The sequence below is a fragment of the Tachypleus tridentatus genome, chromosome 6 (genome assembly GCF_004210375.1).
Source record: "Tachypleus tridentatus isolate NWPU-2018 chromosome 6, ASM421037v1, whole genome shotgun sequence".
Taxonomy (NCBI): Eukaryota; Metazoa; Arthropoda; class Merostomata; order Xiphosura; family Limulidae; genus Tachypleus; species Tachypleus tridentatus.
The window spans coordinates 159150581-159174869 of record NC_134830.1 but is presented as its reverse complement, the minus strand read 5'-3'; the positions used below and the strand labels follow the sequence as shown (position 1 = coordinate 159174869).

Below are 24289 nucleotides of genomic sequence, written 5' to 3'. Positions count from 1 at the left end.
AAAAAAAAAGATATGAAAACAGCTACCAGTGTAGAATAAATAATATGGCAATTGTAAACTGGCTAGTAGTTACGGTTTAATCAAAACTTACTCTTTTCTTTAAATTACAAGTATACTAATTACACAACCATGTACAAAAGTTTTGTCACTCTGAGACAAATATGAAGAATACATAACAAAAACAATGGTTTAAGTAAAAATACTTAGAAAAATTATGAGGTTTAAAAGGTTTAAGATTTTTTGAAGCTTATCTGACCATAATAAAGATAACAATGTTTTGGGACAACATGGGGCTTGTTGGTTCATATCAGCTGCCCCACTTAAACTATTAATATATTTACAAAAACAACCTTACAGCCAGCCCTTAGCATTCAGTATGTATCAACCTTTTTCTTGAACTCACTTAAATTTACTGTCTCTACAAACATCTGTAGGCAATTCATTCTAAAGGCCAACCACCCTATTAGAAAACTAAAACTGTTTTAGCTGAAGATGACTCCTACCCTGCCAAAATTTATATTTGTGTCCCCTAGTCATATTGTTCTCACAGTGTTTTAACATTATCATTTCCCTTTACACCTCAATCAGATCCCCTCTAATTCTTCTTATATGACAATCCCTCTATCTTGGACACCATTCTTGTAACCCTTTCTAACAATTTGATATCTTTCCCAAATTAAGGAGCCCAAAACTGAACAGAATAGTCTAAATAGTCCTTCATAACATTGTTAAGGTTAATTCCATCCAAATTATATTTATAATTCAAATTATGGTAACCTGTATGCATTATCTTACACTGATTGTAATTAAAACCCAACCCACTAAATGATCTAAATCCTTTTTTTTCTCACCAGAATCCTCCTCACAGCAAGCAATGCCCACAACCTTAATATAATAAGCAAATTTAAATAATGTATTGACCACTTATGTCATTGGTCTAAATCAGAAAGTGCAAAGGTCCTAAGACTGAGCCCTGAAGTACCCCACTTGTAACACATTAATCCAGTTTGACTTAACTTTTTTATAACAATATTCTTCACTTCCATCAAAACATTCTTCTATCCAATTTTTTAACTTATCCCCCGCATGTGTATACATAATTTTCTACAAGCCTTTGATGTGACACCTTGTTAAATTCTTTCTGAAAATCCATCAAATGTAAACCCTTTCCACTCATTGTCTACGTAAACAATAACCTTTTCAAAGAACATCAAAAGATTTGTAAAGCAAGATTTTCCTCTAGTCTAATAAAGTTGTAAACTTCATTAAATGACTTTGCAAAGCTTATCTTACCAGACTTTCATAAACTTTTCCCACAACTTACATATGACTAATGGCCCTCTAATTACTTGGATAATTTTTCTCATCTACCATGAAAAAAGAAATAACATTAACTAACTTCCAATCCTCTGGCACCTGACCACTATTCAAAGAAAACACTAGCAGATGGCTCTCACATCCAATCCTTAACTTCCTTCAAAATCCTTGGGGAAATATGTGGCCCAGGAGCTTTATGACTATTTAAAACTTCCCAATTTTGTTTCTTCACAAGCTCAGAATTAATGCAGTCAACTCATTCCTGTCTACCAACTGTTTCAAGAAATAGAATACTCTTCCATTTTTCATAAGTAAAAAATGAAGAAAAAGTAAAATTTAATAATCTGGCTATCTCATCATCATCCAATACAAGCCTTACTCTATCATCCCCCAAGGGTCCTCTTCCAATTCGAAAATTTTGTTTTCCTTGACGTATTTAAATAAAATGTAAGATTACTAAAAGTATTAACACTGAAGTGTTGAGACATCACTCTTGAAATGAGTGAAATCAGAGAAATTTATTTATTCATCACTTGAAGAGATTACATTTCCTAGAAACTAAGACCTCTTCCAATTCGAAAATTTTGTTTTCCTTGACGTATTTAAATAAAATGTAAGATTACTAAAAGTATTAACACTGAAGTGTTGAGACATCACTACCTTGAAATCAGTGAAATCAGAGAAATTTATTTATTCATCATACAAGTTGATTACATTTCCTAGAAACTAAGACGTTTTCTCGTGTACAGAAGTACATTTTGCTAATATAACAGTATATTAATAACTGATGATTTCAAGCACCACAGCAAAGGTAAATTACGTCCACTCTAGCTCCAAGCTTTTAGCAAATGGACAATGCTAAATGGTTGACATTTGTTAAAAATACATTGAAACTAACATAAAATAATTTTAAATTGAATGAAGAGAAACTGTTGTAACACTTATGCTCTAACATCCTATATCAGAAACATTAACCATTCATGGATACTATTGCATAGTTATATTCCTATGGTTTGTTGTTTAACTCATTGTTTAACAGATCGTCTTAAGAAAGATAGAATTAGAGGCAATTTGTAGAACTACCTATAATTTATGTAATATGAACTTCCACTAAAATTTTCAACTATGCATTTTAAAAACATTTTTCTCAGTAATAAGTGTAGAAAAGTTCAGCTTGGGTTTTCCACATTTGTTTATTTATTGAATTTCACATAAAAGCCAGACCACCTGTGTAGCCATCCTTGGGTTTTCATTTGTTTATTTATTGAATTTCAGATACCTGTGCTCATCCTTGGGTTTTCCACATTTGTTTATTTATTGAATTTCATATAAAAGCCAGACCACCTGTGCTAGCCATCCTTGGGTTTTCCACATTTGTTTATTTATTGAATTTCAGATAAAAGCCAGACCACCTGTGCTAGCCATCCTTGGGTTTTCCACATTTGTTTATTTATTGAATTTCATATAAAAGCCAGACCACCTGTGCTAGCCATTCTTAGTTCTTAAGGGATAAACAAGAGTTGAAATGGCTAATCAATACCACCAACTATTGGGCTACGTTTCACCAATAAAAAGAAAGACTGACAGTCACATTGCAATACTTCATGGGTGGAAGAACAAGCATTTTCTCGATGAGATATGATCCTAAGACCCATACAATGTAAGCTGAGGACTATAACAATCAGGTCAAGCAAATCTAACATTCCAGGATGCAAAGTGCAAATATAAAAAATAACATCCCTATGAAAAGTTAAATTTCTCTAAGTTCCATAACATAATACTTTAAATAGGTGGTTATAGTCCTGTATTACAGCAAGTCCTTAAATGTTTTTTGCAATATGGTTTGGACAAAGCCTGTAAGTGTAACTTCAACAAAATTAACGTAAAACACAATCAACTCTTATTACTTGACATAACACAACACTTCGCCCCCAGCTAGTACAGCAGTATGTTTCCGGATTTACAACGCTAAAATCAGGGGTTCGATTCCCCTCGGTGGGCTGAGCAGATAGCCCTTTGTGGCTTTGCTATAAGAAAAACACAAAAACACACAACACTTCAGTCTAGACAACTTTTGTGTTTTCACAGGCAAAAACACTATTTCAAATGACACTGGTTACAATATTTATGAAATATCTAAATCATCTTTTAAAATAACATGTTAGAAAATCCTCATGAAAAACGTACCAGTGTTGTTAGAACACTGTTTTCATAACTCAAAATAAAATTTAACATCACATTTTGTTTATTTAGTTTTGGTCCATCAGTGAGGAAGGTTAATCCATGAAAATAACAGTCAGAGTCACAGTTATCTTCATATACTTTATCATATTTACCTTATGTTTCACCCATTCGTATATAGCATAGAAAATTAAAATTATACATATATGTATTCAGATGACGTTTTTTGTTTCTAATTTTTTGCAAGTTGCTCTGCACAAAGTTGAACTATTCGTTAAAACTAGGTGTACAAAATATACAAGCTAGTATTAATTCTCTACTTTGAAAAGATCAAACAACAACAATTTTTTGCAAGTTGCTCTGCATAAAGTTAAACTATTCGTTAAAACTAGGTGTACAAAATATACAAGCTAGTATTAATTCTCTACTTTGAAAAAGATCAAACAACAACAATTTTTTGCAAGTTGCTCTGCATAAAGTTAAACTATTCGTTAAAACTAGGTGTACAAAATATACAAGCTAGTATTAATTCTCTACTTTGAAAAAGATCAAACAACAACAATTTTTTGCAAGTTGCTCTGCATAAAGTTAAACTATTCGTTAAAACTAGGTGTACAAAATATACAAGCTAGTATTAATTCTCTACTTTGAAAAAGATCAAACAACAACATAATTACGTCATATTTCAGCTTATTCAAGTTCTCACAATTTTAGATAAATATACAGAAAACCATTTATCATACAATACGTTACAAATATTATTATAAGTTAAAGTTATCATATAGAAAGGTTCAACGTGAACAGTTTTATATCTTAGAAAAGTGTTAATACATTCTCAAAACACATTACACTGTATAAAACAACTATCTACTAAAATTCCTTAAAACACTGTAAAATACGAACAGTTAGAGTCATGCCCCTCTTTGTACAAAGAGCAGCCAAATCCAGATCAAAATATTTTGAATTAAAACGTCGAAAAAAATTCCAAACATTAAGTCATGAAAAAAAATTTTTTCCTGCAACGAAAGTATTTAATCCATATAAATTTTTCTTTACTACCACTTGTAAAAAAAATATCACATTAAGCAGCACAATAATTCTCAAGTCCAACACAAATTCTAATAGATTTAACACACTGTCTTGTGATTTTTGTACTAATAATGAAACTTTCTTTTGAATTTTAATGTAATAAAAATTACCATAAATTAGAAAAACCTCTTTTTCATTTCACATTCTTGTTTACAGAAACTGCTTTTATGTAAAAGTAATCTATCAATCACTCAGTTCAATAAAAAATGATACATGGGTTTTGAGGTAGAGAAGAGCCGTTTTAATTAAGTCTCTCAAGTTTTTAAAAATAAATCACTGAAGAATATAGTTTGAAAAATATAGAGAATACTGACGTAACCAAAATCACCAAATTTTATTAATATTATATATGCTTGATGAAAATGTGTGTGCTTTAAACAGCATATATTTAAAGTTATTTTTTCACTTACTCGTCTGCAAATAATCTTATAAATATCTTCCATGGCAGCTTCAGCGCACTGCTTATATCCAGTAATGGTCAGGATTCTGTTGCCTGGATCTTCATTTTTTGGAATGTAGATATGCACCTTATGTCTTTGTTTGATTCTGGATATCACAGATTCTTTCAGACGAACGATGTGTCTATAATGATTGTCACTGAATTTCTTGTGCAGCTGAAAACTACGTAACATCTACATCATAAAGTACAATACATCAAGTTATTATACCCAAAAATATCCGATTTAAAAAAATAAAAGAGGCAAAACAACAAAATATTAGAGAACATAAATATATGCATGTACAGCCTAATCAGACCTAAAGATGAGAAACTAATGAAATTGCCATAGAACTTGAAATAAAAGAAATGCAAATTGTAAAGGTTAAGTCATTTAGATTAAAAAGGGGTTAAATCTTTATCACTGATGGTTAAGCTTCTGTAATTAACTCAGGATTTTACCTCATGTTCAAAGTAATAACTAATATTATAAATATATTTCTAAGTACATTAGTATTACCTTCAAATAAAAGTACAAACAAAACAAGACTGGTTAGTACTGAGAATGTTAGTGAAGGACCAGAAACATAGTTCCAAGAAATTGCTTGTCATCAAACATAGAACTACTTTACAAAAAGAGCACCTACTATATCTTCCACCATGTCTTCAAGTATCTTTTTGGCTTCCATCGCTGCATTCTTGTGGCCAGTAATCCTAATTGTCTCTTTATCCTTGTCCTTGTTTGTCGGAAAAACAATTCGAGCTCCCGTCTTTTGTTGTACCTAACACAAAGCAATAAAGTTCTTTGCAATATTAAAACTATCACAAGTTATGTACATGTTATACAAAGTCGAAATTACTCGTTGTTTATAAATGAAAATAAAAAGAATATTAAACTAATGCATCTGAATAGTTTTTAAAGCATTAATTTAACAGTGAAACTACTGTAGAGTTAGAAACAAAGATAAAAATTTTCTAAGTAGATTATTTACATGAAATACTAACCATGTAGACTTTGGTACATGAATGATGTAATCCGTTTTTTTCTTTTACTTACCTTTTTAACATTAGCTCCTTTTACTCCAATTAATAACTTGTGATACTCAGACTTGGCTTTCAGTTCCACTGTGAATCTAAATTTCTGCTTTAAAATAAAAAAACGAGATGATATTTTAATGATTATCCACATTTATATAAACATAAAATGTTATAAAGGATTAACATATGATGGTATTGTTTTTGATAAAACTTTGGAAAATGGACGACAACTGCCTGTTGTGGAGACACAAGTGTAGAGGACGACGTTTCGAAAGTCTTGTGCCTTTCGTCTTCAAGACTTAAAAAAAAACTCGCAAGATTAATGACCAAAAGTTAGTATCAGACCAATTAATATTCAGTTTCCCTCTCACTGAAAATATATATTAAAAATGTAACTTTTGACAATAAATTTTGGTCAATAGAGACAAAAAAAATTTAATGACATTCTTACCAGAAAGGGCACTATTGTGTGCAAAAATGATTTTTGCACATAAAAATGATTAATTATAAGTCATTTTTGCATGTTTGACTACAAATATAAGAGAATTTGAAATAGATTATTATTCTATCACAATTTTTTTACAGTTTTATTTTGGAAACCAAACAAAAATTAAAATATAATAAAAATTAAAGTATTTTCCCAATGTCTACCACAATGTTTGTTACATATACACAACTGTTTGTTTTATTTCTAATACAAGAACATTATTTAGTATATATTTTGTGAGTATTAAAGTTAGTTACTTTTCTAAGTGACAGTCACAACAAATTTTGTTACATAACTCTGTATGAGATGGACATTGTGTATGTATTTTGATTGTTGTATTAAGCTTCTGTAACACATTATTGATGTCATCTTACTTGAAACTAAGTTTTCCTTGCTACATCCAATGTTGTTGTTACCAGAGAACTAGATATTTCTAGATTTTTCTGTTGCATGTTATAAATAATGCAAATACAGTTAAGTTAATAAAAGTAAAAGTAAAATTAGACTGTTATTGTCAGTTTAGATGTAACAGCTGGTTTCTAGAGTGACTTTCACAGCTTATATAGTAATAACAGAGATATGGAAGAAAAATTTGTCTTATCAATTGGATTCCAAAGTAACGACCAGCTTACGTGGATTTTTAATGAAAGAGAAAATTATTTAAATCTCTGGATACAATTCTGGTAACCCAAGTGTAACAAAGTTTTGTACATATGTTTGACTGGTTTTGAATATATTATCCTAAAATTAGTGAATTGGGTACTACTGTCCATTTATTATTGAAATTTACTGCTAAGAGTCATAGACTACTATGAAACGTGACAATGGTAAATCCATACTTTTTAGTGTTCAAACTATATTTTAACAGCATATCCATTCAGTATTTCATGACATATCAAAACATCTAAAGAATACAAGTTAAAATGGGTTGAAATGTGTGTGTTTGGGAAGAAAATCAATAAATCTATACAAATAAGATGAAGAAAAACCATATAGTACCATGAATGTAACTTACATGTAAATTTGATCTTTTGGACACAGTCAATTTGACTGACCTTGTAAACATCATGAAACAAGAAAGACAATAAATCTCAATTACTCGTTTTTCCTTTCTAAAATGACAGCAGATTGCAACAGAAAACTAAAACTGTTTATCCTAAATATCTCAAAGCTCATAACAGCCTACTTATGTTTATACTTAATGTTATTGCCTAATTTCCCTTTGAACTTTGTTTCACTAATAATCCTGCCACACAAGTTGTAAAATCAATAACCAAGTATGTTTCTCATTTTGAATGGCAGGACCTGCTCGCAACTGTATCGTGAAGAACTTTTATCATTGCCAGTTTTTATTATTTAATGGATGAGAAGAAAGGAAACAACAAACAGGATCACATATTTAACAAATTTATAATTATGTAAATAATGTGCGAGTTACCCGCACCCTGTCCACTGCAGAGAATCCATTCCAAGACCATCCATACAATGTATTCATTGTACTCATTACTAACTGAAGGTGTATTAAGGACAGTGCAAATGTTTTTGCATCTTTGAAGGATAGAATTTATATCTTACAAACAATGCCATCAATAATTAGTAGGATTTATTGTCAACAGGTTATGTTAGATGTAAAAAACAATAACAAAGAAATAGAAACACATCACAAGATAATATTACTACCTGTTAAAACAACCTACCTTTTTCTGTAAAAGCTCAGTTAACCGATGTTTAGCTTTATCTATATCCTCTTTTCGACCTCTGAGAATGACTTTCTCATTTACAGATCCTCTTTGAGGAATTGTAATTCTGACCTTCCCACTGGTAGCTGAAATAGAACGGATCTGTTTGCCTTTGGTATCAATAATAAACTGACAAAACTCAGCTGGAATGATAATATCCACTTCTTGAACATCATCCTGCACAATAAATATAATAATACCATACATTTTAAGTGCAAATATCTTAGGGAACTTTTGAAAAAATTAAATAGCAATAAAAGCTTGCTCTAAAACAAAATTTCTAGATTATGTCAATACTGATAGAATTAAGATACTACAGCAGTGTCAGTAATATCACTAATTAATTTTCAGAAGCAATGAATAGGCTGACAGTACATATTAGGTTATAAACGTTTAGAAAATTTAACAAATAATTTTTATACTATTTGTTCAATGTGGCTACTTTTAATTATTAATATTAAAATCATGTCTTTGATAACTGAAAATCAATCTAAGTAATTTATGTTAGAAAATACAGAAAAATTCTGGATTGTAAGATGTGTTTTTAATAATGGAATCTCCAATATTTTCGTAAGGAAAAAACAAACAAACTTGTATATGTTTACCAATTCATCCTGAACAGTTGTAGTACTTTTTTTCAATGCTCCACCATTTTCTTTTTGGTCAGTAATGATTAAAGTATTAGTTTTACTATTCTTTGTAGGCAGTACAGTTTTGGTCTCTGTTTCAGTTTCAATCTGAAAGAAAAATCTTAATTTAAAAAGAAAATATAAACCCCTATATATAAAAAAACATCTTAAAAAAACAAAACTGTAAGAGTAAAGAAAAACAAATATCACTCAATTAAATGTTTCTTTGAAATCTACCTTACTGAAAGGAATTTGAAAAAATACTCGTACATGCAATTTTAAAATACAGAAAAGAAAAACAACAAAGAACAAAGTATATCTCTTAAAATTTGAACTTGACTCTTAATTGTAAACATATATGATACACAAAAATACATAAATACTGTAAGGAAAATAACCTGATAATCAAATATGATATTCACCTAAAAAAAAAAAAAAAAGAGCATTTAGAAAATTTCTCCTTTAAATGAATATGGATTTAGAAATTAACTTTATTTTGTTTGTAATGTAAGATTTGTACATTAACAAATATTTTAACACTCAAATAGATAGTTTTTGTGCAGGTGATTTTTTTCTTTTCTAATTAATAAAATTAAATAATGTACATCAAATTATTTAATTTTGTTTGAAAAAGTAAACCCTCATAATGCACTTTTGAGTAAACAGTAGATGAAATTTGTTGAATCTGGCAAATTTAATGGTGAATTAAAAGAAGATATTTTGGGAAAATATGGTAAATTGACATAAACTAGATTTGAAAAAAATTAACGAACCTTAAAGTCCAATAAGTGAACATTAACCATATACTCAGGGATTTAACAAAATATTCATAATCAATTTGTATTAATCTACAAATTATTAATGATGTTCATTACCTTTATTCTATTTATCAAGTAAAAAAGAAAGAAAAATGCTAAGTTTATACTGTTTTCCATAATTATGCATAAAGTAGAAAACTAAAACAAGTCTGTAAAACACTTAAAATAATTCTCATTTTAAAATAATTATCTGGTTAAACTAATAATTTTATCAGAAAAACTATCGTACACTCTTTTGTAATTTCTTTGTTCTGTAAAAAAAAACAAAAAAACATCCATTTCTGAAAGCATTTTTATTTTTTTTTACAACAGATGTCCTCGACCTGTATCAGCAAGCATCTTGCCAATGTTAAAAAGTATTACATTGGTAGTAAAGCCGAGACTAATAAATCGAACGTTTTCCTGTTCATGTCACTTTTTCTCTACTTGTTGCAAGTAAGAAGGATTTAGGCTTACTACATCCTTAATCTTAACCAATAACTATAACTTACAAGTATTGATTTAGAAGGAATTTTGAAGATACGTAAAGTGCATCAAACTTTACAAACTTATTTTATTTCTAGAATAAACTACACATAAATCCATCACAAAATAAAGTGTCAAAACTTGTCAAGTTCACTAAATATTTCTACTTTTACCATTTCCTGAACCAGTCCAAGAAGTTCCTGCTTTACACGTGTCACATCAGCAAGATTTCCTTCAATCCTGATGAGATTTCCTTGCTCAGAATCAGAGGAAATACGAGGCAACATTAGAGTTTCCTCCTGAAGTCCATAAACTATCAGGGTGAGATTTTATTAATTACATGTTATCTACAGCAACTAAATAACAAAAGTGCAATGTTAGTTAAGATTCTTAGGTTTTCAGTCATGGCATTACTCTCTATCCATCATGATTCATTTTACATGATTTGAAAGAGCCAAGATTTGCCTATATAGTTTAGTCTTTTCCTTTCTGCATGTTTAATAAAGTGGTTATCAAACATAGATGGATTCTACTTTTACGATACTTGGTTTAATATTTTATTGCCTTATATTCAAATAAAAGATTTTTTTTCACTCCAACAGTCTTGCTATCATTGCAATCAGTCAGTTTGCATTTCATTATTCCATTTCATTCTATAAACAAACTGTTCACTTTTTGTTTCAACTTGGCACAGATTTATTTTCATTATCCTACCTGCAGAATCCCTGTGCCTTCCTTTCCACATACTTGGTCCTATACTGGTCCCAAATATCAAGTAACTGCGTGTCAGGTGTGTAGAGGTAATGAATTAACTTTACTTCTCTCAGTTTCTACTTTTTAAAAATATTTTATATTTTCAAATATCTTTACTCTAACTTAAGCAGTTTTCAGTAGAATTTCTTGTACATTCACTCAACTTTCATTTTAAACACTCCTTTACTATTCTTAAAATTCAAATTTGTGGCAGGTAGTTATGCATGGTCATAATATAACTGCAGCCACAGCACAGCTGCTAGAAGAGAGGCCTAGAGCTTTAGGTTTTTCCCCAGTCTACCTGATATAGCCATACATCTGAACATATCACTCTCCACCTCTGCTGCCTATTAGCATCTCTTCAGTGCTGGGCATGTTTTCAACCCTCTGCACACAAGGCTCGACTGTGGCAACTTTGAAAATCAGTTGCTTCTCAAATTGAATAAGAAATCATGTGTATAATGTAGCTTGCTGAATTCATACACGTGTTTTTTGTTTTATTTTAATTCCTTATATAGTTTATTCTAAAACAATATTCATTATTGCCATTGGTGTTGTAATAAGTTCATGCACAGTTACCTGTATGAGTTGGCCAAAACCCAAAGTGCAGTTGTGAATTCAGTGGTAATCACTTATATACAATAAACATGTTCTAGATAACTAAAATAATGACAAGTCTTACACAACTGGCAATTTACACAGTTTGACAGATCCTTTCCATACAGGGTTTTGTTGTTTAGACTTCACGACTGACAACTCGTGTAGGGTTTGAGAGATCTCCAGATGAGTGTACTTTTTACTTTTATTACTTTAATACTTATCCAGTAAATATTTTTTTACTGTAACTTAAGTAAACTTCACGATGGATACTTGTATTAGAGTAACGTTTTGACAAAGTATTCTTTATTTGAACCTGATTAACATATTTTAGTAATTTTTACATCTGTGCTGTGTGTTCAGGTTATCTTTAAATTACTAAACACAACTAAGTTTGACTTACACATTAGTGGTGCATTTTGATATACTAACTCATTGTCTTTATTTTTGTTTTTGTTTTTTTCAAGAGGAGTAACTAGCTGTATAAAACTGATGTGGCCCAAGAACAATCATTTGTTCCTTATTTTAAAATATAATGTATGTGATTCTTGGAAACCAAATTAATGGTATATTCTCATCTTGTGTACATAATATTTAATAAACCCCTTAATAAGAAAACTTTTTTAAATAGTAAAGAAAAACTAAGTTTGTAATACAAAGGAAAAATTGACATATTTTTAAGCAAAAAATAAGCATATCTGTACGGTACCACTACTAATCTAGAAGTGGTTAACGGATGGTAATGTGAAGAGAGTGCTGGTTAAAACAAGGGTTGTGTCACACTCCTATTGGTGGAAACCTGCTGCATAATCATTTACATGTGGATATGTAGAAACTGGAGGTAGAAGACTATTGGTGAGTGTTGAAAAATTTGTGCTGATAGAGGGCAGTACTAATCAAGAAAGTTCTGTTGTGTAAGGAGAGGTATGATAAAGAATTAGCTTTTGCACCAGAACCAATTTCACTGTTCCAATTCTGTAACCTTTGCCTTGGTTACATTTATTTGCCCTACATATGTGACATAGTCTTCTGGGATGGTTTTATACATTTAACATCTTTAAATCAATTATTTATAAAACTGTCCTGAAAAGTAATAATCTTTACCATTGTCTCTATATTTCTCTGCCACATGCATATGGTATTTTGGATCCACGAAAATTTCTTCACATGAAAAGGATGCCTTCAAGTCTGCAATCATGTTTTCCAAAGTCTTACTAGCTCTCTCAAGTGCACCTTGAGGTCCTTCCAACTTGATTTTGTTTGCCCCAATGTTGAACTCTACAATAATCTAAAGAAAACAAAGATTTTAGAAAATTATAGATACATATCAATGCTTATTTCATAATTTTTCACCTTATGGTAACTATTACGATTGTAATGAAAGTCAAATGGTCCACTTCACAATAACCAAATGTTATTTGAATATTTGTCAGTGAGGTAGAAATACAGCTGAAAGAAGGTTGTGAATAACATTAACTTCAGTGATAACAATTCCAAGCATTATTCAGTATTCTTACTATTAACTGTAAGTTGCCATAAAACAGTCTATATGAATCACTGAAGTTGGTTTTTGAGGAGTTATAAGTGCAAATAAATAATGGAATGCTGTAAACAACTGTGGTTTTCTGACCCTTGGATACACTTACACTCAAATGTGAGATTTCTCTTATATAAACACTGTTCAAAGGGAACACAGAGAAAATACAGAAAGCTCTGTAGATGTTTACTTGTTTCATGGCCAACTGTTTTGTTTTGATTCTTTACCATAAGTAAGTCTTCTGAATGTTATTTAACTTATTTTAGCAACACCAATGTCTCATACAAAAGATACTATCTAGATCCTTGGCTATGTTTAAATTTTGTTTATTTATTTGAATTTTATATATATATATAAACAGCAACTACAAACCTGACTAATTATACAATTTATTTTAACTCAAAACAAGCCAAAACAAAATCAAATCAAACAAAAACACTGCAACAATCTCACATTGTAGATCATATCCTGGGATCTTTTCAGTTGATGCAGCATTTTTTGTTTCAGATTGTTTTTGTTTCGGATTGTTTTTGAGTTAAAATAACAAATTATGTATATTACTCTAGTATAAGTATTGCTGCAAAAAATTCAACATTTTCTGTTACTAACAGAAACATTGGCTTCAAAACCAGCTTTAAAATAATTTTAAACTTTAAAAATTCATAACAAAAATAAATAAATTGCTATTTTTGTGATTAAAATTTCTTTCATTTACACGTTGCCATACATTATGCTCATAGAATTCTATTAGCAGAAAAGAAAATTTACAGAAACCAAAGATGTCTAAGTTGCTGCAATTACAACGTAACTTCCTGTATTTTCACATATTAAAATTCTAGAATTTGATTTTGGCAGAAAAGGACTATTGTATTTTCTCAGATACTAAACATGAGATGCACTATTCAATTAAACCCTGTTTCCACTCCCCATTACCATCAGTTCCAATTTTGTTTTTGAAATAATGTAACTAGACTTAAAGATTAAAAAGTCTGACATAAAAGGAGTGAAGCTCAAGACTGTATTAACATTAATTTCCAAGTTCAAGTGACAAAACTTCAAAAAAGTTCTACAGGGAATGTTTCTTGCTACCTTAATTTTGAACCCCCTGATTGATTCACATCACACAAAATGGGTGAGTGACAACGGTACAAATTTAGTGATTTACTGCATGATGTAATGAAGTGTGAGCTACAAATACCCTGGATTTTTATATTTTGATTTCTTAAATGTAGAACAGCAGGTAAAATATTTAGTCTTTTCAAATTGTGAGACTTAAATGAGTAGATGTGAATATAAAAAAAAAAGTAAAATCTGAACTTTTTTTTAAATTCTGTAAACTTTTTTTATTTTACTTAGCAAACCTATTTTAAATCATTTTTCTAAAACATTATATACTATTAACCCTAAAAAGCCAACATAACATTTTCAATCATGGTGGAATTTTAGGGTTAACAAGGGTATACTTGCCAATGTGGAACACACTTAATATTTATATGCAAAAATGGCTCGTTTGGGTTGAGAAAATATTTTACATAGAAGAGCGAACAACGTTTCGACCTTCTTCGGTCATCGTCAGGTTCACACACACACAAACAAAAAAAAATTTTGTGAAACTGACGATGACCGAAGAAGGTCGAAACGTTGTTCGCTCTTCTATGTAAAATATTTTCTCAACCCAAACGAGCCGTTTTTGCATATAAATTTCTCAACAAGTGGGTTTCTCGACATCACTGATTACACTTAATATTGTTCGTTTTAGGCTTTCCTTACTGTAAATCAATAAAAATAAGATTCTTACCATAGGGAAACCTTGAATCACGTGTTTAACACTTGCTCCTTTCCTTCCTACGATATGTTTATGAAGCCAACCAGGTGCACTTAGTTCAGCCATCACCACTTTAGTAGCCTATTGGCCAAATTACAAGACACATCAAATATTGTCCATTTATGTGCCTGCATCAATATTTCATAAAGTAACAAATAACTATTTTGTTGATAACAATTAAGTGCAAACTTTAATTTGATAAATAAATAATCACAAAATAACATATTTCTTGTTATTATTTTTAAATAACATAATACACAATTATTTATAAAAATACACACAATACTTTAACATGGCCAGGCTTCCAGAAAAAAAAAAGCATATAATGAGACAATTTTCACATAAAACACACATTTTATCGTGTAATTACCTTAACATGCTATGGTACGCTTCCCATAAAAAAATGAGTAATCATTTTCAAATCCCATCTTCATTGTAAGTACAGATAGAAATGTTTTACTTCATCAATATATTCAAAAGGTATGATAACTTGCATACTGATATACATACACTGCAGTAAAAGTTCAGCACAAGTGAACACTTGTTTCTTTGTTTTTGAATTTCGTGCAAAGCTACATGAGAGCACATGTATTTCTACCATAAATACCTGGGTATGAAGTTTAATTTTACTGTTGGAAAAGTAGGTTAAAAAACAAATATCACGACCACATTACAACCAATAACAAGTTACAAGTATCCTGCTAGTTAAAACCTGGTAACAAACACTTGGTGTTATTAAACAGTCACACCTTTTCAATTAAAAGAGATGGTGTTGCTCCTAATTTATCACATCTTCGCCAGATGGTAGTTTCAGACGGACTTCGTAAGGAAGGTACTTCAACTGACACACCTGTCTGAGATAAGACCTATTGTTTAGCTTATCTAACATCAATATACATGATCAGAAATTTCTGATGCTAAAAAACAATTCCAACTAATATTAAAAATTCACTCTTAGAATAAAACTCTGGTATGAAGTGTTCTTGAGAACAAGCATGAATGATAGTTCAAGATATTTTTGCATGCAAGTGCGTGTGTGTTCTCTGGATTACTTCGAGCTGTGCAGCTAAACGAATATGCAAATTTATATTATTTCATCAAGGGAAGAGTACATGCAAAATATAAATTATTATTGCTGTACAAGGAAAATATACAGATGATATTCCAAATTAATACAATCTGACATCACAAATGAATTTCTCAGCCCAAACTCTGTTACATGTGCCAATTTAGTTGTAGTATATTCTTGAGTAAACAAACACCCCTACATCTGATAAAGCCAATTACATAACAGATTAGTAATGTAACATTAAGTTTATAACAGACAGCACTTTAATATATACACACACACACACAGTCTTATCACAGCATGTTCATGAAATGTTTTTGCTGCCTAACATTTTCCTTCATTATGACTCAGCAGTTCAATAAGTCACATTTGAGTTACACTTGAAAACTACTGTTGTGGTGAAACAAGGGAGATGCTTTTCACTGAATTTGGAAACTTTTCTAAGTTCTCTAAATCAGCCATGAATCAGACAAGATTGACAAATCTGGCTTTACTTTCAACTGAACACGTAAAGAAGGTGAATTTTGAAGAGATCATTGATTAATATACAAAAATTAAGGCTCAGGAGCAAAAACTGTGAATCCTCTCTATTTACCTTTGAAGAACAGGCTGAGCATTGAGACTGACTTTCCTGGAATTTTTTTATAAAATAAAATGCAGTATTACCTGTTCACTGAATTTTTAATATCCTGCACTTTTCTTGTTTCCAATTTGCTTGTGACAGCACTGTACTGTTTAAAACTCTTCTTGCAAACATAATATATTTCTCTCTGTGTTTAAATTTTAAAATCATTCATTAGGAAGAGGGGGGGGAGGTCCAAAGGAAGGATTCACCCTGAGTGCCAAATACTTTACATGTGCCACTGAAATACATTTTATCCACCACAAGGAAACACTGTTAACTGCATAATCTATGATACTTTTAAACCTCTTATATAAATCTTTCTTACATTTATTTTATGAATTAAACAAATTTTTACAAAGCAGTTAAAACTGAACTCATATAAGAATTACTGGTCTTTGGCTACTGTCTTTTCTAAGGTTTATGAATTTTGTCCTGTCTCAGCAGTAAAAACAAATACAAAATCTAATCTAAATACAGAAGAATAAAGATATATTTCACAGACCGATAGATTAGAACACACATAATGAAGCTACTGAGAACATTAAGTCACACAACATAGCACACGACAAGTTCTGACCAATACCGTGTCTTTTTGTTAAAGTTTAATCTAAATGTCACAGTTTCATTGACAGGAAGCCAAAGAAAGTTTTAATAAGTAATCCACATAAATGTAATCCACATAACAAATCCACATAAATGAGACTGGCCACATTAATCTCTGATTTTAGAGTTAGATATGAGATGAAAGGGACAGACCAGAATGCCACCATCCAGGTGGTTCTGAGGTTTGGTAACAATCAGCCCAGTGGTTTGCTGGTTATTAAAAGGCAGATACACACCTAAACTTTAAAAAAATAATGATTTAGATAATACTGTTAAAATGCTCTCCTTTAAGAACTATTTGTTCTTTTAACAATCAAGACAAAACATTGTACCTTAAAGCAATTGTCAAAATGTACATTATAAACCATTTTATTTTATAATATAACTATCTTTACTACCCTATTCTGGTTTCAATTATTTCATATAAAAACTAGTACTAGTTTCACAAATTTCCAATCCTAAGAGATTTCTTACTGTTTTATCAATAATAACTTGAATTTCACGTGCAGCCTTTTCAATGCCTTCTTTAGTCCCAGTGATTTTAATAATGTCACAAAGGTTTTCAGGTCTAGGAATGGAAATCTTAGTATTGGTGCCTCGCTCAAGTTTGACGAGTTTTTTGCCTTTGTTTCCCAAAATGAATCGATGATATTCTTTTGGAACGGACACGTTCACAACATCCTAATAAAAATTCAGTTCAGCATTACTTCCACCATAATTCTTTTCATTTTGAGAAAATACACAGTAATGTTTCTCAACACCAGTAATAAATACCCTGTGATCAAAGATAATATTGGAGAAAACTCAGTTTTCTCAAAATGCATCTGCCTGGAGTTTTCAAAATTAAGTATTCTTTTTTAAAGTAAGAAACATACAAGAATTAGAAAACATTAATAAGCATATTGGTTTATATACAATAATTTTAATGTTACCAGTAAACAAGACATTGTTTGATAGAAATCAATCAAAACAGTAATTTCTTCATAATTTTGTTTTAAAAACATACCTGAGATTTCAATTTATTCACAAACTTTCGCTGAGCTCTCAATACAGCATCACCTTTGCCCATCACTACCATAATTATGTAAAGGCTGCTTAAAGAAATAACCTCAATATGAACACCAGTCTTCTTTGTGATATCTTCACAAATAATCTTTAGTTTTCTCTGTTCATTAACACAATGACAGCTAATCTCTTGGTATTTTTGTTCTTCTATAGAAACACTAAAAATCTACAATAAATTTCATGGATATATTGTTTCAGGTATAAAAGTATAACAACAATAATTATTTTCATAGCATTTCATATGCTGCTACAAGTACACAGGATGCGATAGCATTGATGCAAATTCTTTGCATTTTCTAACAAAACTAAACAGTTAAGAAGCAAATTTGGCAACTCAAGTTATGCCTGCTTCACTCCTGCCATCATCTGTTATCCTTATTTTTAAATAAACAGTAATTCAAGAATAAACCTGCAAACAGTTTCAAGGATTTAAGATGTGAAAGGATGAGTGCAGTGGTCTATTGCAAGTGGACTGAAAAATAAACTTAGGTGAATGGACCATATTTAAACAACAGAAATAAAAAGGTTTCTAGTACCAAGTGGGTGGTTACATTCACAGTACCAAATGGGTGGATACATTCAGAGAAACAGATATAATCAAAGGCAAGTGCAGTAGAAGCACAAAGTACAGCAAAGACAGGACTTCAGAAGAGAATCTCAGCCCTCTTGGACATAAGTCTTTCTCATCAAAGTTCAACAAGAAGTTATTCAAGACCAATTCAGAAAGAATCTTCCTTTCTTTTACTGACCAATCAGAAAGGAGGAACTGTAATTAACATTACTGTACCAGTAGCTTTTGAAAAAAGAATAGCAGATAGTTTGTCTTTTTTTCCCATTTAACTTTACTGTTGTCATTTTACATCTTCACACATGTAACACAAGACTGTGCATTTCTTTAAAGCAAAACCACATCAGGCAAGCTGCTGTGTTTGGCAAGGAGAATCAAACCCCTGATTTTAGCTCTGTAAATCCATAAACTTACCACTATCCCAAAGCTGTTCTCAAACATCTTTAGACATTCCCGACATTAGACAGAGAGAAAATAAAAAACAAAACTTGAATATTTATTTTATTAATATTAGAAACAAAAGGCAAACAATCTTAACAGCCTGATGGTAATAAATTCTGGTATCATTCTTCAAGCTCTAAAAAGTCTCTATTAAATTTAACTCACAGAATTGTATTTTTTACAATATTTTACTTGTATCTTAAGAACAAGATCATAGTTCTTTCTTGTTTTAAATCTGAAACTTATAAGTATGTATACTTTTGTGGTACACCAACATTAGTGTCTGCATTATCACAATGATTCATTTATACCTCTTATTTCTCACTTTACTTGCACCCAAATAAAAAAATATTTAAAATATATGTCTTTGCTTTGTTCTAGTTCCTTAAAAGTTTTGAAAAATCAACAAGTGCACCTCTTTCTATAAGCATAACAAGAACTCATATCTAGTTCACTACATCAGTGAACAGGTCAGAACAGTCAGAACTAAAATACCCGTGTAACAAAAGAGCTTCCACATTTAACTTTTTTATTCCACTGTCTTGCAGAAGCTTGTGAAGTCACCTGGAGGAGACTCTTTTCTGGAAGAACTATGAGAAAGTTATCACAGTTGTAAACAGACTGAGAAATACTATCTTCACTGTTCTCGAATGACAATGTCTGCACATTCCAGTTAGGAATTGGTATTTCTGTGCCTTCAAAGAATGCTGGGGATTGAGATGCATTCATTTTGAAAATTTTCCACATGTACTATGTTCCACAATATACCTAAAAGACAAAAGAAATTTAATAATACAACCTAATTAATAATAAAATTTATTCCAAAACTTGTCTTTTTTATTCTTTTTTAATTAAGCAACCAAAAGTTTTAAAGGTAAAACTAGAAGGGAATTTGTTTTCCCATCAAAACTAGAATGACTTAGACTTTAGTACATTAAAAAACATTTCTTTAGCCTTCTTACTCCCAGTGTCCATGTTCATCCAGTTAAAATTAACTATAACATTAGACACCATTCTTTAATTCATACTTTATTATGAATCTCTTTATGCAAACTTTTACCACTGAGTTACCTTAATTTCTTTGAAGAACATGCAAATTGGGTAGAATATGATAAAAGGTTATTACAAATGGTCAATAAATTATTTAACATTTGCTGATGATATCAAGATCTTGGATGTTGCTGGCTGTGAAGAGGATACTGATGATGAACAAAAAAATTTAGATCATTTTGTGAGTTTAAAATATAAATGACAAATGGGTTTTAATTACAATAAATGGAAGATAATGCATGTGTGTTATAATCAATTTAATTATATTTTGGATGGAAATAACCTTAACAGTGTTACAAAGGAAGGGATCTTGGTGTAATAGTTGATCAGTCTCTAAGGCCATCCAACAGTGCTATTGCTAGTGCTATAAATTAAGGTTGCATCTACAGAAATATTGAATACTGAGCTAAATAGATTACAATTTCATTCTGCACACCACTGGTTAAGCCACATTTGGAATACTGTGTTTAGTCTTGGGCTCCTTACCTTAGGAAAGACACTGGCTTGTTGGTAAGGGTTCAGAGAAGAGTTACTAGATTGGTGCCTGGGATGGAGAGACTGAAATTTCAAATTTTCTCTTGGAAAATGTTAGCGAGGATCTGATTTGGGTGTTTTAAACTGTAATGAAAAATGTGTAGATGCTTCATTTTTAGTTCATATTTAACTGTGAGAACAATAGGACTAGGGGGACTCAAATATAAATTTTGGCAGGGTAGGAATCACCTTTAGCTAAGACAGTTTTATTTTCCTAACAGAGTGGTTAGCCTTTGGAATGGGTTGCCTTCAGATATTGTACAGACAGTAAAATAAAGTGAGTTTAAAAAAAAGCTTCATGAGTATATGAATGATAAGGGTTTTTAAAAATTATTTTAATTAATAGAATATAAAAACTGCCCCATGTTGTCCCAAGATGTTGTATCAAGATGACCTCTTACTCCACTTTGGTAGCCTTTCCTCAATAGATCAATACCATTCCTAAGATAAGTATACCAAAACCATGCATAGTATTCCAAGTGAAGTTTAACTGTTGATTTGTATAGAGATACGTACCACAATTTCCCAAATATGCATTATAATCTTCACAAATGAAGAGTCAAATTTGTCTGTCACCTTAAATAATACACAAAGACTTTTTTTCAATACTGTGGTTAAAGCAATCCTTTGATGAAAACAATGTTGAGTGTCTGTATAATTTCTAATTTTCATTAGTTAAATCAGTCTTTCTTAATATTATCACATCATATTTCACTAAATAATTTTGTACAAGTTGTTTTTTTTTTTAATATATATCAGACTGTATTGAATTTTCCATTATGGAAGGAAGATAAACTGGCCTATAATTTACAGAGTAACTCTAACATTTCCTGCATCTCTAAAAATTGGTATAACAAAAGAAATTCTCTAATTCTCAGTCAACCTAAGTACTCTAAATCAACCAACTTAAAGTGAGACACTCACACATCTGATATTTTACCTTCCATGGATAGTCAGTGCATTACTTTTATTATCTCTATCTTTGAAAAATGTGCTCAATAGTTCTTAATGAAAAGGTTTTTACTTTCTCTGTAAAATAATAGAAATAACTGTAATAATCACACTCCACACATGACTCACAGTCAAAACCATTTGTTAACATCATTTCATTGTCTTGAATACAATCTTGCCATCAATATCCTTAACAGGTCTCAATATCCATTTTAGCACTCTATCCATCTCTAATATCCTTAAAAGAATTTTTGTGGTTAATGTTCTCAGCCATCTGTTTGTTAGAAGTCCTTATTCTATTACTGGCCTGATCCTTATGTTTCATTTCCTACAAACCTTCTAACCTACACATAAATATAAATATCTAGAGCTTTATGCATTTATCCAAAACTTTCTTCTTTATTTAACCAATTGAGTTTTATTTTCCATGTTGTAATTTCCTTCTTTCATAAAAAAGTATACATTGAATTAAAAGCATCTTTTTTCTTTTCTTTTTTAATTCCAAAGAGGGTTCACCAAAGACTTATTCAAAAAAATTAAAGCTCTGGGTGTGGAAACAGGAAATTTAACTGAGTTTAAGAAAAACTGGATGAATACACAAGTATTAAGGGGTGGGTATAATTAGGAGCTGGAAGTGAAATCCGTGATGGGCTAACAAGTTCCTTTCTGTTCCATAAAAATTATGAATATCTGTTCTACATCACTTTTAACTTATTATTCAGATTCAATAGATCTTGCCTCATAGCCTTAAAATTGGTTTACAAAAATTATTTACTAGAATTTTTATTTCTACATCAACATGCACCAAAACATCAAACCTAATTATGCAATGATTAATAACATACTAATCTTCCTGTACTTCAGTTCTTGCAACCACACCTGCATCAGTAATAATGTCAAATCCAAAATAGTATCATCTTCCATATGGTTGTCTCTCTGACTGTTTGGTATAAATACCATCCTAAATCATTGCAAATATATCTCTCCCTCATTATTTTAATTCACACAGTTTGCAATCGATACATTTAAAATTAAAGTACCTCATAACTATCGTATCAGTGTTCTTACCTGTATAAATCTAAGTATATCCTTGACAATCTTTTAAGGCAAGTGATTCTTCACTCTGTCCACTATCTAGTTTGAAGTAACATTCTTCAAAGAGATACATTTCTATTTGCATCTTTAACATATGAATGAGTTCTACATACTTTTTAATACACTCTTCTGGTTTAGTTTTCCTGCAAAATCTGTTGCTACATACCTTACAAATAAGACTCAAGAGTATGTTCCTTGGTATCAGAAATTATGGTCATACTCTTACCATTTATACCAACACAAATAACTTGACCAATGTGCACATTTGAGCTTCTGATAAGTAGCTAACGGTTCAGCTCTAATCTATTAGAGTCACGTACTTGAACTACGCAAATAACTATGTTCTGTGTTGTCTCAGCCTTTTCAGTTGTTAAACCACCATATGTTAAATCATTCATATCTTCTGGTTTCATAACATTGTTTTTCAATTAACAATATAAACTTACTATCAGGTATTTGAGTTTATTTATCTCTACTTACTCCATAATAACGAGAAACACACTTGAAAGTAAAAATATATTGGAGAGATGAGTAGTATGGTTATTAAAAACTTTAATTAAAGTGAAATACAAAAATAACGTTCCAACCTCCTCGGGTCATCTACAAGTTAACAAAGACAAATTTTAATACGCACACCAACTATCTCTGCAATGCATTTTTATCCTTACTAGTTTCAGCGTATAGCAACAAGATTAAGCACAAAGCAACATAACGAGATACGTATTGTGCCTTACTGAGTGTGTTTTTAGTGTTTATTCTTATAAGCCCGCAAACTAGCGGTTAAGGTAATTTATTATGTTGAAAGAAATATTCTACGTGTAATATTAATCAAGTGTTAACTCACCTGATACCTATAACCCCAACTACTAATAGTGGTACTACGTATTGTTGTTATCTATCACTAACAGTAACAAAGTTCATCCAACTAAAGAACACGTTTTCAAACTTTCCACATTACACGTATAATTCACAAAACAGGATTTAAGTGTTACTTGTTTGTTTTTACTAATTTCATAATCTATACGAAATGTTTCTGTTAATTTAATAATCAAATAAACAACGACGTAAACTTAAATAGTAACACGGTCTTCTACAAAATACAAAACAAAGCTTGGGAACGGATGTCTAGATCATAAAGATAAAATTTTTATCTGTGGTCTCGACTCATATCGCTTCATTTACTGAAAATAAGAGTTTGTTTTAAACGTCACCAATTGTTTGGTGAACCATTTTAGATACTTAAAAGGAATACATTATGGATGTTGATTCTCTGATGTTAAACTTCATTTTCATTTTAAATACGTTAAATATTTGTACTACAGAATTTTTGACTCAGTAAATAAGTTGTAAAGAAATTTTCCGAGTTTATAATAGCAT

General features: G+C 30.6%; 1 protein-coding gene across 7 annotated transcripts in view; it reads right to left on the bottom strand.

The window, feature by feature from the left end:
- LOC143254259 (vigilin-like) overlaps positions 1–24021 on the bottom strand; it is a 53116-nt gene extending 29095 nt beyond the window's left edge. Inside the window, exons 1-13 of one of the 7 annotated variants that reach the window (XM_076509125.1) lie at positions 23757–24021; positions 19778–20050; positions 18215–18439; positions 17683–17889; positions 15661–15765; positions 14885–14992; positions 12654–12837; positions 10373–10512; positions 8893–9024; positions 8246–8464; positions 6081–6167; positions 5671–5805; positions 4998–5219 (exon numbers count right to left, since the gene is read on the bottom strand). In XM_076509125.1, coding sequence (XP_076365240.1) covers positions 4998–5219; positions 5671–5805; positions 6081–6167; positions 8246–8464; positions 8893–9024; positions 10373–10512; positions 12654–12837; positions 14885–14992; positions 15661–15765; positions 17683–17889; positions 18215–18439; positions 19778–20029 — 2016 coding nt within the window. In that variant the 5' untranslated portion in view covers positions 20030–20050; positions 23757–24021. Of the gene's footprint in view, positions 1–4997; positions 5220–5670; positions 5806–6080; positions 6168–8245; positions 8465–8892; positions 9025–10372; positions 10513–12653; positions 12838–14884; positions 14993–15660; positions 15766–17682; positions 17890–18214; positions 18440–19593; positions 20051–21382; positions 21578–22885; positions 23697–23756 lie in introns of those variants that run through there. The other 6 variants (XM_076509120.1, XM_076509124.1, XM_076509126.1 and 3 more) reach the window with 6 other exon arrangements.
- Positions 24022–24289: the final 268 nt, after the last annotated feature.